This window comes from Somniosus microcephalus, chromosome 10 (assembly GCF_052327205.1).
Source record: "Somniosus microcephalus isolate GS21.2 chromosome 10, FLI_Smic_1.0, whole genome shotgun sequence".
Taxonomy (NCBI): Eukaryota; Metazoa; Chordata; class Chondrichthyes; order Squaliformes; family Somniosidae; genus Somniosus; species Somniosus microcephalus.
Window position 1 is genome coordinate 198,889,353 of NC_140996.1, and position 14,235 is coordinate 198,903,587.

The window sequence follows — 14,235 nt, forward strand, 5'->3', positions numbered from 1 at the left end:
TCCACCCTATCTTAACCTTTTTTGTTCTTTTCTCCGCCTCCCCACCACCCCTCCCCTTTCCCTGCCTCTGTACTGGCTTAAAACCTGTAACATCTCTAACCTTTGCCAGCTCTGACGAAAGGTCAATGACCTGAAACGTTAACTCTGTTTCTCTCTCCAGAGACCTGCTGAGTATTTCCAGCATTTTCTGTTTTTATTGCTCATTATAGATTTCCTTTTTTGTGTTTACTTTCAGATGCGCCAGAAAGAAAGAGAGGCTTCTCTTAAAGAAGTGATACTTCTGGAAAAAATGAAGCACCCCAACATTGTTACGTTTTTGGATTCATTTGAAGGTCTTTAGTTGTCTGAAACAAAAGCAAAATACTGTGGATTTTTAGTTGTTTGCTGGTTTAAAATCGTAGTACTCATAATATCGGCCAAGAAAGCCACTTGTGACCCATCTACCCATCACTTCTGTCCCTCAGAAAATTTGTTGCTCCATGTACCTCTGGGCCTCTATTGACTGTCTTCCCAGCTGTGAAATCTTGACAGAGCTGAGACTCTTCTCCTTTTCCTTCCTCTGCAGCAAACATAGAAACATAGAAGATAGGAGCAGGAGTAGGCCATTCGGCCCCTCGAGCCTGCTCCGCCATTCAATGCGATCATGGCTGATCATCCAAATTCAGTACCCGGTCCCTGCTTTCTCCCCATAACCCTTGATCCCTTTAGCCTTAAGAAATATATCCAACTCCTTCTTGAATATATTTAATGAATTGGCCTCTACTGCCTTCTGTGGTAGAGAATTCCACAGGTTCATCACTCTCTGGGTGAAGAAATTCCTCCTCATTTCTGTCCTAAATGGCCTACCCCTTATCCTTAGACTGTGACCCCTGGTTCTGGATTCCCCGACCATCGGGAACATCCTTCCTGCATCTAGTCTGTCTAGTCCTGTCAGAATTTTATAAGTTTCAATGAGATCCCCTCTCATTCTTCTAAACTCAAGCGAGTACAAGCCATATCGACCCAATCTCTCCTCATACGTCATTTCTGCCATCCCAGGTATCAGCCTGGTGAATCTTCACTGAACTCCTTCCATGGCAAGAACATCCTTCCTCAGATAAGGCGACCAAAACTGCACACAATACTCAAGATGTGGTCTCATCAAGGCCCTGTACAACTGCAGCAAGACATTCTTGTTCCTGTACTCAAACCCTCTCACTACGAAGGCCAACATATCATTTGCCTTCTTAACCGCCTGCTGCACCTGCATGCTTACCTTCAGCGACTGGTGCACAAGGACACCCAGGTCTCGTTGCACTTCCCCTTCTCCCAATCTATTGCCATTCAGATAATAATCTGCCTTCCTGTTTTTGCCACCAAAGTGGATAACCTCACATTTATCCACGTTATATTGTATCTGCCATGCCTCTGCCCAATCACCCAACCTGTCCAAATCATCCTGTAGTTTCTCGGCATCCTCCTCACAACACACAAGCCCACCCAGCTTTGTGTCATCTGCAAATTTGGAGATATTACATCTAGTTCCCTTGTCTAGATCATTAATATATATTATGAATAGCTGGGGTCCAAGGACTGATCCCTGCGGTACCCCACTAGTCACTGTCTGCCATTTGGAAAAAGACCCGTTTATTCCAACTCTTTGCTTTCTGTCTGCCAATCAGTTCTCTATCCAAGTCAATAGCTTGTCCCCAATCCCATGTGCCTTAACTTTACACGCTAATCTCTTATGCGGGACCTTATCGAAAGCCTTCTGAAAGTCCAAATACACCACATCCACTGGTTCTCCCTTATCTATTTTACCAGTTTCATCCTCAAAAAATTCCAGTAGATTAGTCAAGCACGATTTACCTTTTGTAAATCCATGTTGACTTTGTCTGATCCTGTCACTGTTTTCCAAGTGCTCTGCTATTACATCTTATATAATGGACTCTAGCATTTTCCCCACTACCGATGTCAGGCCTACCGGTCTGTAATTCCCCGTTTTCTCTCTACCACCTTTTTTGAATAGTGGGGTAACGTTAGCTACCCTCCAATCCATGGGTACTGTTCCAGATTCCATCGAATGTTGGAAGATGTTCAGCAATGCATCTACTATTTCTGGGGCCACTTCCTTAAGTACCCTAGGATGTAGATTATCAGGCCCTGGGGATTTATCGGCCTTCAATCACATCAATTTCCCTAACACCATTTCCCTACAAATACTGATTTCTTTCAGTTCCTCCCTTTCATCAGACCCTATGTTCCCTAACATCTCTAGGAGGTTATTTGTGTCCTCCTTTGTGAAGACAGAACCAAAATATGTATTTAATTGGTCAGCCATTTCTTTGTTCCCCATTATAAATTCCCCTGATTCTGACTGCAAGGGACCTACGCTTGACTTCACCAATCTTTTTCTCTTCACATATCTATAAAAGCTTTTACAGTCAGTTTTTATGTTCCCAGCAAGCTTACTCTCATATTCTATTTTCCCCTTCTTAATTAATCCCTTTGTCCTCCTTTGTTGAATCCTAAACTGCTCCCAAACCTCAGGTTTACTGCTTTTTCTGGCCAATTTATATGTCCTCTCCTTGGAGCTTATGCTATCCCTAATTTCCCTTGTTAGCCACGGTTGAGTCACCTTTTTTGTTTTATTTTTATGCCAAACTGGGATGAACAAATTCTGTAGTTCATCCATGCGGTCTTTGAATGTTTGCCATTGCCTATCCACCGTCAACCCTTTGAGTGACATTCCCCAATCAATCCTACCCAACTCGCGCCTCAGACCATCGTAGTTTCCTTTATTTAAATTCAGGACCCTAGTCTCTGAGTCAACTACTTCATTCTCCATCTTAATGAAGAATTCGATCATATTATGATCGCTCCGACCCAAGGGGCCTCGTACAACATGATTGCTAATTAATCCTTTCTCGTTACATAATACCCAGTCTAGGATGGTTTGATCTCTGGTTGGTTCCTCGACATATTGGTCCAGGAAAACATCCCGTAAATACTCCAGGAATTCCTCCTCCACAGTATTGTTACTAATTTGGTTAGCCCAATCTATATGTAGATTAAAGTCATGCATGATGACTGCTGTGCCCTTATTGCACGCTTCTCTAATTTCCCTTTTAATGCCATCCCCAACCTCCGCATTACTATTTGGAGGTCTATATACCATTCCCACTAACGTTTTCTGCCCCTTGGTATTTCTCAGCTCTACCCATACAGATTCCACATCATCAGAGCTAATATCCTTCCTTACAATTGTGTTAATCCCTTCTTTAACCAGCAATGCTACCCCACCTCCCTTTCCTTTTTGCCTATCTTTCCTGAATATTGAATACCCCTGGATGTTGAGTTCCCAGCCTTGGCCACCCTGGAGCCATGTTTCCGTAATCCTAATCAAATCATATTCGTTTACCTCTATTTGCGCATCTAATTCATCCACCTTATTACGAATGTTCCTCGCATTAAGACACAAAGCCTTCACGCTTGTATTTTTAATGCTCTTAGACCTATTAGAATTATTATTTACTGTGGCCATGTTTGATTTAAACCGTTGATTTCTCTGACTGCCACTTTTGTTTTTCTCCTTCCTATCTTTTGCTTTTATCCTTGTTTCCCTTTCCTCTGTCCCCCTGCTCAGGTTCCCAACCCCCTGCCATTTTAGTTTAAACCCTCCCCCAGAGCACTAGCAAACACTCCCCCTAGGACATCGGTCCCGGCCTTGCCCAGGTGCAAACCGTCCAGTTTGAACTGGTCCCACCTCCCCCAGAACCGGTTCCAATGTCCCAGGAATTTGAATCCCTCCCCATTGCACCATTCCTCTAGCCACGTATTCATCTGAAATATCCTTCTATTTCTACTCTGACTAGCACGTGGCACTGGTAGCAATCCTGAGATTACTACCTTTGAGGTCCTATTTTTTAATTTACCTCCGAACTCCCTATATTCAGCTTTTAGGACCTCATCCCATTTTTTACCTATATCGTTGGTATCTATATGCACCACGACAACTGGCTGTTCACCCTCCCCTTCCAAAATGTTCTGCAGCTGCTCTGAGACATCCTTGACCCTTGCACCAGGGAGGCAACACACCATCCTGGAGTCTCGTTTGCGGCTGCAGAAACACCTATCTATTCCCCTTACAATAGCAATAAGATGCTATGAGGAGGTAGGGCTAACCCAGAATCCGTAAGGCATGTAAAAGGGTTGCATTAAAACTACAAACTAATGTCTTCAACATGATGGACTTCAACACATAATCTAGGCTGACACTTCAGCGAGTGCTGCATTGTCATAGGTGCTGTCCTTCAGAAGATGAAGAGGCCCAAACAGGTAAGTATTTTTTTACTTCCTTTGTGGGGCCAGGAGGAGCAGGATTGCTCCTTCGGTCAACCAAGGAAGCTATAGGCTTCCCATGCCCCCAATTCCCTACCCCTGCCATCCATCCCGCAAGACCATCCCAGAGCCCCCTTCCCACACCTACCCTCAGGTTAATGGGCGACCAAGGGCCACCCAATTGTCTGGAGGACAGCAGCCACTTCCTGCCGGCGACATATTAATGAAGCCCAGGAGTTAAAAGTAGCCTTGGCCTGTTTTCTGCTGTTGCAGGTGAGTTTCTAACTCACCTTGCCCCCCTGCCTACACAAAAAATTGTCCAGAGTTAAAATCAACTCCATGGTCTGTGGTTGGAAAGGGCTTGTTGATTGAATGCCTTTTCCTTTTGCACACTTTTAAAAAAATTCCATTTAGAGGTGTACAGATAAAGCAGATATGTTTGCTTATAGGATTCGCCTTTATAAAAAAATTAAAAAAAATTGTTCAAATATATCTTGGGAATGATTTACAAAAGGATTGATTTTCGACTCTCATTTACAGAGAACCAAAACCTGTACATAGTGATGGAGTATTGTGATGGTGGTGACCTGATGCACAGAGTCAACAAGCAGCATGGAGTTTGGTTTGAAGAGGAGCAGGTAAGGACTAATTAAGAACTCTACTCCTTATTTAGAAATTCCAGTAGGGTGGGAGGGGGGAAGTCACCAGATTGTCTTTGGGGTGGGTGGGGGTGAGGGAGATGGTGAGTCTGCAATTTGGGGTGGAACCTGAATCCACCGGACTTCTGCCCATGCATCCTGCAACCCAGATTCTGGTCAGGTGCTGGAGGACGACAAGTCTCCCACCTTCCCTAAATCCACTGAATGCTTTATGGGGGGTTTTGGGGGAGTTCCTAGGCTATCCCAGGAATTCCACCTATTATGATCTCCATAAGCCCAATGGAAGCCATACCAGCTGAGAGCCTAGTAAGGTCCCAAGAATGGCAGAGTAAGAGGGAATCGGTTACCTTCTCTATTCTGCCCATCTTATCCCTGTAGGGAAAAGAAGAATATGAAACACCAGTTTTTGTTCCTTCACATGCCCTCTTATTTGCTCCATCAGACTATGTAAATTATCCCTTTTTGGAACTTGGAATGGGGTCAACATCAATGGCCATTGGTAGCCGAGAGACTGCTATTCTGCTCTTCCGATGGCAGAATAGGGCCCCTGGACTTTTGGCGCTAGTTTATATTTATTCACTGTGATTTATTTTTCGAGACCTTTCTTTAAAACTTTTTTTAAAACGCTGTCCAGAGCTTCACTCTACATAAACGCCAATTTGTACAAAACTCCATTGCCTGCATCTCTTCTTGCACTAAGTTCTACTCATCCATCACCTTTTCCTCACTACCTCCAATGGCTCCCAGTCACAATGAATGGAATTCAAAATCATTGTCCTTGTTTACAAGTCCCTCCGGCCTTTTATCATCCTATCTCTGCAGCCTTCTCCAGCCCTGCATAACAGCCAATGCCCGACAGTCCTCCAACACTTGATTCCTGTATCTCTGACCACCTACTATCCCACCTACTGCTCCTCAACGAGTAGAGAGCTTTCAGCCATTCCTACCCTGTGGAACTCTCTCTCTAAATCTCTTTTTGGCTTGTTTCTCTTTTCAACCACGCATTTGGTAAAGTATCCTAACTCCTTTACTATTGCTCAGCCTGTGTTTTCCTATACAAAGTGCCTTGGGATGTTTGAGTATATTAAGGATGCAAATTGTTGTAGTTGACCAATCACTGTAGTTACTAAAACATTGGCCCCGATTTTAAAAGGGGGGGGGCGGGAACTGTGCGTGCGAGCCTCAAAGTGCGTGGCGCAGCCGAATAATGTGCAAACCTGGAGGCCCTGCCGATCTTGACGGCAGGGCCCCATTTAAATAAAAGTTTTCAGAGTTTTACCGACACCTGCGGGAGCGGCAATTTGGCGGCAGGAGACTGCAGCCCGGCAGTCAGTGAAAGCAGAGGCTGGAGGTGATCGGTGGGGGGAAGGGGGGTTGGGGGTTCCATGGCGATCGGGGGAGGCCAGGCCCACAAGGATTTCTGAGAAAAGTAATTTTAGGAAGCTTGCCTTGGCCTCTCCTGCTATGATTCTGCTGGGCAGCAGACAGTGCGGGACTCCCCCTGACTTGAAGTAAAGATTGCATCGCCATGCCAATTATGTCATCGGGCTATGACTTTTGAATGTTAAGTAGGCTCCCACCTGCCTTTAGCGGGAGCCTCGTTGATGCCTCGAGAAGCCGTCATAAAAATTACAGTGGCTGGGAACGTGATGGTTGGAGCTGGGAGCTACATTTTTCAAATTTTAACCCCTCCCATACACCATTCTCGCTGGGTGAGGGGGGTTAAAATCCTGGCCATTAGGTGTTGTGTATGTACCTTTAAGAGAAGAACTGATTCTATACTGCAGTACCGGCAGTGACCACCCCTGTATATAAAGCCATAGCACGCTTCTGTACTTCAGTCTTGAATTACTCTCTGTTCAGTAAATACCTGTTTTATTGTTCTCCTGCAGTCTGAGTATTATTGATCCTCGGACACTACACTGGCGACGGGCAGGTTTGAACTCACCTGCAGTACTGCATCACCTCACGGGGATCTTTTCCCTGAAGAGAAGCTCCTTGGAGGTCGAAGTCAGAACGGCGGGCGTCGACCGCAGGCAACCGCCCAGGGATCCATCGGAGAGTTGCAGGGGAGGCTGTGGAGAGCTGGGCCTGGCTCCCCAGTCGAGGTGTTCCAGCAAGTCGTGCTGGTAGCAGGTAGTGCGCTGACCCTTCCGGACTGCGGCGGGCTCGGGCTCAATCGAGCGGCTCTGCAAAGGGGCCGTGAAGCGTCGTCGGGAGGAAGAGAGAGAGAGAGAGAGGGTGGAGCGCACAGGGCGCGGTCGGTGCTCAAGAACAGGGCAGCGTGGAGAGGATAGAACGCGGGGAAGGAAAAGTGAGACGCGCCGAAGCCGCGGGTCGCCGCCATTACCCTGTAGAACGCTAGGAGCAGCGTGGCAGCAAGGGGAAGAAGGAAAAGCGTGGGAGGCGCCATTTTATTCCATTGGGGAAGAAGGAAAAGCGCAGGAGGCGCCATTTTATTACATTGGGGAAGAAGAAAAAGCGCGGGAGGCGCCATTTTAAATCACCCAAGATGCCGAAGAGTGGCAGTATCACTGATTTCGACAACGAGGTAGAAGACTGGACCACGTATGTGGAAAGAATTGATATGTACTGCAATGCCAATGAGGTGGCCAATGGAAAGAAGGCGTCGGTATTATTAAATTTGATGGGCGCGAGAACGTACGGCCTATTGCGGAATTTAATTACCCCAGCTAAACCAATGGAGAAAAGTTTTGAAGAGATTGTTAATATCTTACAGGAACACCTAAACCCTACACCGCTGCTGATAGCAGAAAGATTCAAGTTCCATAAAAGAAACCAGCACAAAGATGAGAACAATGCTGACTATCTTACGGAACTACGCAAGTTATCGAAGCACTGCCAGTTCGGAGCAGGACTGGCAGACACCTTACGGGATAAGTTTGTCTGCGGGCTCCAGAGTGAAGGAACCCAGAAACGACTACTTTCGGAAAAGGACCTGACGCTAGAACAGGCTTTCAGCGTGGCAGTATCCTACGAAGCAGCAGCACGGGGAGCTGCGGAAATACAACAGAAACCACAAGAATACAGCGCTAACGAAATGGCGTATGGAGCAGAAAAGTGCTATCGCTGCGGCAGAACAACCCATGATCAGAAGGACTGCTGGTTTAAGGACAAAGTATGCAGGCAATGTGGGAAAATGGGACACATAGCAAGAGTCTGCAGGTCGGGAAAGAAAACCAACACTACAAGAACTACTAAGGAAAAGTACAAGAAAGTAAAGAAATTGACAGACAGTAGTTCGGAAGATCAGGAGAGTGATAAGGACTCCGGGAGCAGGAGACTAAGTTGTCTAAAGTTACACAACGTGATCGCAAAGGAGGATCACCGAACCATTTGGGTCACCCTCATGATAGCAGGGGCCCCAGTAAAGATGGAATTGGACACAGGATCAGCCCTAACTCTCATGAATCGACGAGACTATGAGCGGCTATTCTCACACATACCCTTGAAGGACACGTCCATTGTATTGAAGACATACACGGGGCAAAAATTCTACCCCAGAGGAAAAATAAGGGTGCCAGTTGAATACAACGGCAAGGAAACACAGAAACTGTACCTATATATACTACCAGATGGAGGACCACCATTATTGGGACGTGAATGGATCCGAAAAATACAATTGGATTGGCATTCCATTCAGGCGCTAACTGTGACTGATAAAAAGGATGATGACGTCACACCTGGATGACTGTCAAAAATTCTAACTGACGCGAAAGAGGTGTTCCAACAAGGACTTGGGACTCTAAAAGGAGTAACGGCAATGATAAAAATCGAAGATAACGCAAACCCAAAATTTTTTAAGGCCAGACCGGTACCTTACGCGATCCGCCCAGCCGTTGAAGCAGAGCTGGAGAGTCTGGAGCGTTCGGGTGTGCTGTCCAAGGTGGACTGGAGCGAGTGGGCCACACCCATCGTTCCTGTAATGAAGAAATCATTGAGCAGCACGCCTGGGGAACCGAAGAAGGTTCGCATCTGTGGGGACTTCAAGGTAACTGTGAACCCAGTCCTGCACACAGTACAATATCCACTTCCACGGGTAGAAGATATTTTCGCCTCACTATCTGGAGGGAAACGCTTTACAAAGATTGATCTGGTCCAAGCGTATCTACAAATGGAGGTGGAAGAAGCATCTAGGAAATACCTCACGATAAACACTCACAGAGGCCTTTACCAGTACAATCGACTGGTATTCGGGGTAGCATCAGCCCTGGCCAATTGGCAGAGGGCGATGGAACAAGTCCTGCAAGGGATCCCGGGGACCCAGTGTTATTTGGACGACATCCTGGTTACGGGCGAAAATGACAGTGAACACCTTGCCAACCTGGAGCAGGTGCTCACGAGATTACAGGAATATGGGCTACGAGCCAACCGCCCCAAATGCGAGTTCTTCAGGAGACAAATCTCGTATTGTGGCCACATGATTGATGAGGAAGGGTTGCATAAGTCGCCGGACAAGATTGAGGCTGTAGTCAAGGCTCCAGCAACTGAGGTTGTTCCTCGGGTTGGTGAACTACTACCATAAGTTCTTGCCGAATTTATCTACAATTCTGCACCCACTGAACGCCCTACTGCAAACTGGAGTAACATGGAAATGGAGTGATGAGTGTAAGCGTGCCTTTCAGAAATGTAAATGCCTAATCACTTCAAAAGAAGTATTGGCCCACTATAATCCAACACTACCGATTCGGTTAGCATGTGATGCGTCTCCCTACGGCATCGGAGCGGTGCTGTCACACAAATTCCTTGACGGTTCCGAGAGGCCAATAGCCTTTGCGTCACGCTCGTTAAACTCAGCCGAGCGTAACTACGCCCAGATTGACAGGGAGGCCCTCAGCCTGGTGTGGGGGGTGAAGAAGTTCAATCACTATCTGCACGGGCAGAAATTCACCCTACTGACTGATCATCAGCCCCTGGTCTCCATTTTTAACCCAAAGAAGGGCGTTCCGGTGATGACGGCGCAACGGCTGCAAAGATGGTCACTTTTTCTAGGGCCACATCAGTACGACATAGAATACAAGGGTACGAAGCAGCATGGAAACGCTGATGGGCTGTCGCGCCTACCGTTGCCTATGGTAGAGGAAGCACCTGCAGTGGACCCTGTTGAGATATTCCATGCGACCATAGTCGAATGTCTACCTGTTACAAACTCAAGTATAGAGAAGGAAACCCGAAATGACCCAACACTCTCTCGGGTCTATGATTTGACGGTGAAGGGATGGCCAGCACATGGCGACTCACTGTTGCCAGCATTCTCGCCAAGGAGAACAGCTGTCAGTGTGCCGGGGGACCTTGATATGTGGATCCCGAGTGGTAATTCCACCCAAGTTGAGAGATAGAGTGCTCAATGAGCTTCATGAGGGTCATCTGGGAGGGGTAAAAATGAAGAGCCTAGCCAGGGCGTTTGTGTGGTGGCCGGGAATCGATAAAGAAATCGAGGATATGACCAAGAGATGCACAGGATGCCAGAAGGTCCAAAACGCTCCACCACAGGCCCTGCTACATCCATGGAAGTGGCCCTCCTCTCCATGGCAACGGGTACACATTGATTTTGCTGGTCCATTTATGGACTCAATGTTCCTCATCGCTGTGGACGCCCATTCAAAATGGCCAGAGGTCATCAAAATGTCCTCCACCACCACGGAGAAAACTATTGCAGTCCTACGGACCATCTTCGCCAGGAATGGCTTGCCAGAACAGATTTGCTCCGACAATGGGCCACAGTTTGTGTCCGAGGATTTCCGGAGGTTTCTGAGGAATAATGGGGTGAAACATTACACATCTGCCCCATATCATCCAGCCACAAATGGATTGGCTGAGAGGTTTGTTCAGACCTTTAAAAAGGCAATAAAGGCAATGCATAATGACGACATACCACTACAACACAAGGTGGATAATTTCTTGTTTGCTTACCGGAATGCGACACATGCAGTCACCAACCAAACTCCAGCCATAATGTTCTTCAACCGAAGGCTAAGATGTCGCCTGGATTTGCTCAAACCAAACATAAGACGAGATGTTGAGGATAAGCAATTCCAGCACATAAATGAGAAGCCAACCAGGAGCTTCAAGATAGGGCAACCAGTCTTGACCCGCGACTACCGAACAGAAAAATGGCAGCCAGGAACGATATGCACACAGCAGGGACCACTAATGTACACGGTGGACGTTGGAGACAGCATCGTGAGACGCCATGCTGACCAGATTCTAGAGTCACAGGAACAAGCCAAACCCATACCACGAGCAGGTGCACCTGGTAATGAACCCGAAGTGCAGATTGCGTCTACCTCAGAAGCAGTGGTATTGGAAGCTGACGAACCAACCAATGACAATGAGCCAGAATCAACTCCGCCGCAAGAACAGGATACTCGAGAAAGACGTTATCCAGTCAGGATCAGGAAGCCTCCTCAAAGACTGAACTTATAAATGATTATTTCAGTTGATGTACAGGTAGACTACCCTTTATCCGGACATCCGAAAACCGAAACCCTCTAAAAACCGAAGGTTTTTTCGTTCAGCGTAAGTCGTGCGTACGAACGAAAAAACCTTCGGTTTTTAGAGGGTTCCGGTTTCGGAAGTTCGGATAAAGGGTAAGTCGTGCGCACGACCCCCCGCCGACCCCCCCACGGACCCCGCCGGCCCCGACAACCGCCGACCCTGCCAGCCCCGACCCCCCCCGCGGACCCCGCCGGCCCCGACAACCGCCGACCCCCCCGCGGACCCCGCCGACCCCGACAACCGCCGACCCCGCCAACCGCCGACCCCGCCAGCCCCGACAACCGCCGACCCCCCCGCGGACCCCGTCGGCCCCGACAACCGCCGACCCCCCCGCGGACCCCGCCGGCCTCGACAACCGCCGATCCCCCCCGCCGACCCCCCCGCGGACCCCGCCAGCCCCGACAACCGCCGACCCCGCCAGCCCCGACAACCGCCGACCCCCCCGCGGACCCCGCCGGCCCCGACAACCGCCGACCCCCCCCGCGGACCCCGACTGACTTACGCTGAGCGTCAGCGTAAGTCGTGCGCGCGACCCCCCGCCGACCCCCCCGCGGACCCCCGCGGACCCCCGCCGACCCACCTTCCGAAATCCGAAATTCTCCTTTATCCGAAACTCGGCTGGTCCCGAGGTTTTCGGATAAAGGATAGTCTACCTGTATATAGTACAGAGAAAATTGTATTTGTAATTAGTTATTTAGTTGTTAAATGAATGTTATGTACTGTTTATCTAAAAGGGGAGGAATTGTTGTGTATGTACCTTTTAAGAGAAGAACTGATTCTATACTGCAGTACCGGCAGTGACCACCCCTGTATATAAAGCCATAGCAGGCTTCTGTACTTCAGTCTTGAATTACTCTCTGTTCAGTAAATACCTGTTTTATTGTTCTCCTGCAGTCTGAGTATTATTGATCCTCGGACACTACATTAGGTTTTCATAATTAAATGTTTTTGTGCTTTAAAAATCAAAAATACATGGCTGACGTTCCATAACCTTTTTTTTTAGGTCTTGGACTGGTTTGTGCAAATCTGTTTGGGGCTGAAACACATTCATGACAGGAAGATCCTGCACCGAGATATCAAAACACAGGTAAATGTCGGAAAGGCACATAACTAAGCATGTAATAATAATCGGATGTATTTAACCCTTTTGGAACTATGGCAGCATTTTTTCTGTTGTTTTAGAGAACATTTTACATTTAAAACATTTTATGATTGTAAACATTGATGTTCTATCAAATCTAGATAATACCTACTTAAAAGGCTCAGGTAATGAATCATTCCCAGTAGTTTTAATTAAAATATTACTGACATATTGCAAACATTTGGACTGGGTTTGATAAAATTACCAGCTAGTATGGCAAGATTTCAGTTATTAAATTAATAGATTTGAATAGTTTAAGTGAAAGCCATTACAGGTAGCTCTATGCTGTGCCTCTCTAACCTTATTATTAACGTAATGAGAGTTTCCCAAATTCTAAGATCCTAAATTTGTGTGAATTCCTGCAAGTTCCTTATCTGCACATTCTGTTCTCAGCCCATAGTCTCTTTTGAGTATGGTTTATGGTCCCTTTATACTGGAGATACTGGTTTAATACTATAACTTCTTATGTTCTTATTCAGTGCATCCTGCTCGCTCTGTTATTGGAGTCCAAATTCTTCGTCATTTTGTGTTTTTTCTTTGATTTGATTTTTCTTTGTTTCTTTTGGCATGTAGAAGATTTACATACTCGGTTAAGATATTGTACAACTTACATTTTACACTTTGAGAGGGTGCTCCAAGGGAGATACATTAACATTATCAAATAATTGCGCACATTTTGAGATCGCTGCACATTAAGAGAGAGTTGAGGTTGGAGGGTAAGATTGAGTCGTCATCGAGGCAAGCAGGAGGCTTCGTCGATGCAAGCTGTGGCTGGCTGCTAGCTGTGATGTTTTATAGGCCTTTTGCTCCTTTGTATGGTTTTCAACCTTTCAGCACCTTTCCTTATGATGTTTTGATAATTTTGATAATTTAATTTACTTTTCCTTCCTTTTCTCCTTCCACTTGCCACTTCCTTATGGAGATCAGACTACCTTGGCAAAGGCCATAGGTCACCAGTTAGCCTGTAAGAGTGGCCCAAGGAATGGTTCCTCTGACCTTTCACCCCCTCCTTCTGGTAGGATGCCTAGCCTCTGTTCAATGCCCCCCTGCTGTAGCACGGCTGAAAACCACTTCCTAGAATTCCAATGAACCGAACCGCAGTGCGATCATCTTTATGTTCCTTTCTTTATCCTAAAATGCATTAATGACATTGGCTGGTATATAAAGGTATGTTATGTATTCTCATCAATAAATGTTATAGGTGTCTGCAGAATTTCATATCTGGAATTAAACAATAGTTTTGAGCATTGAAAAAATTAACGTAGTTTGCTCAGAGCAGAAGCTGTGGGTGTCATGGGAATTTAAGCTACTGTGTTTAGCATTGTGAATAAAATAAAATATATTTTTATCCATAGAACATTTTTCTTTGTAATAAAGGAGTGACTGTAAAACTTGGAGACTTTGGAATAGCACGAGTGTTGAGCAAGTAAGTTTCCTTTAACTAAAACCTTTACAGCATGGGCTTTTAAAACTCGGTTTTCTCATTCAAGTGACCTGTCAGAAAGGGTACAAAGGAGGTTTACCAGAATGTTACCAGGGATGAGGCACTTCAGTTATGAGGAAAGATTGGATAAGTTAGGACTGCTCTCCTTAGAA

General features: G+C 46.5%; 1 protein-coding gene across 1 annotated transcript in view; it reads left to right on the plus strand.

Moving 5' to 3' along the window:
• The window catches only part of nek5 (NIMA related kinase 5), a 98,572-nt gene that overhangs the window by 14,648 nt on the left and 69,689 nt on the right, over positions 1-14,235 (plus strand). The window contains exons 3-6 of the mRNA XM_085999435.1: positions 236-332; positions 4,861-4,958; positions 12,502-12,585; positions 13,995-14,065. Coding sequence (XP_085855561.1) covers positions 236-332; positions 4,861-4,958; positions 12,502-12,585; positions 13,995-14,065 — 350 coding nt within the window. The remainder of the gene's footprint in view (positions 1-235; positions 333-4,860; positions 4,959-12,501; positions 12,586-13,994; positions 14,066-14,235) is intronic.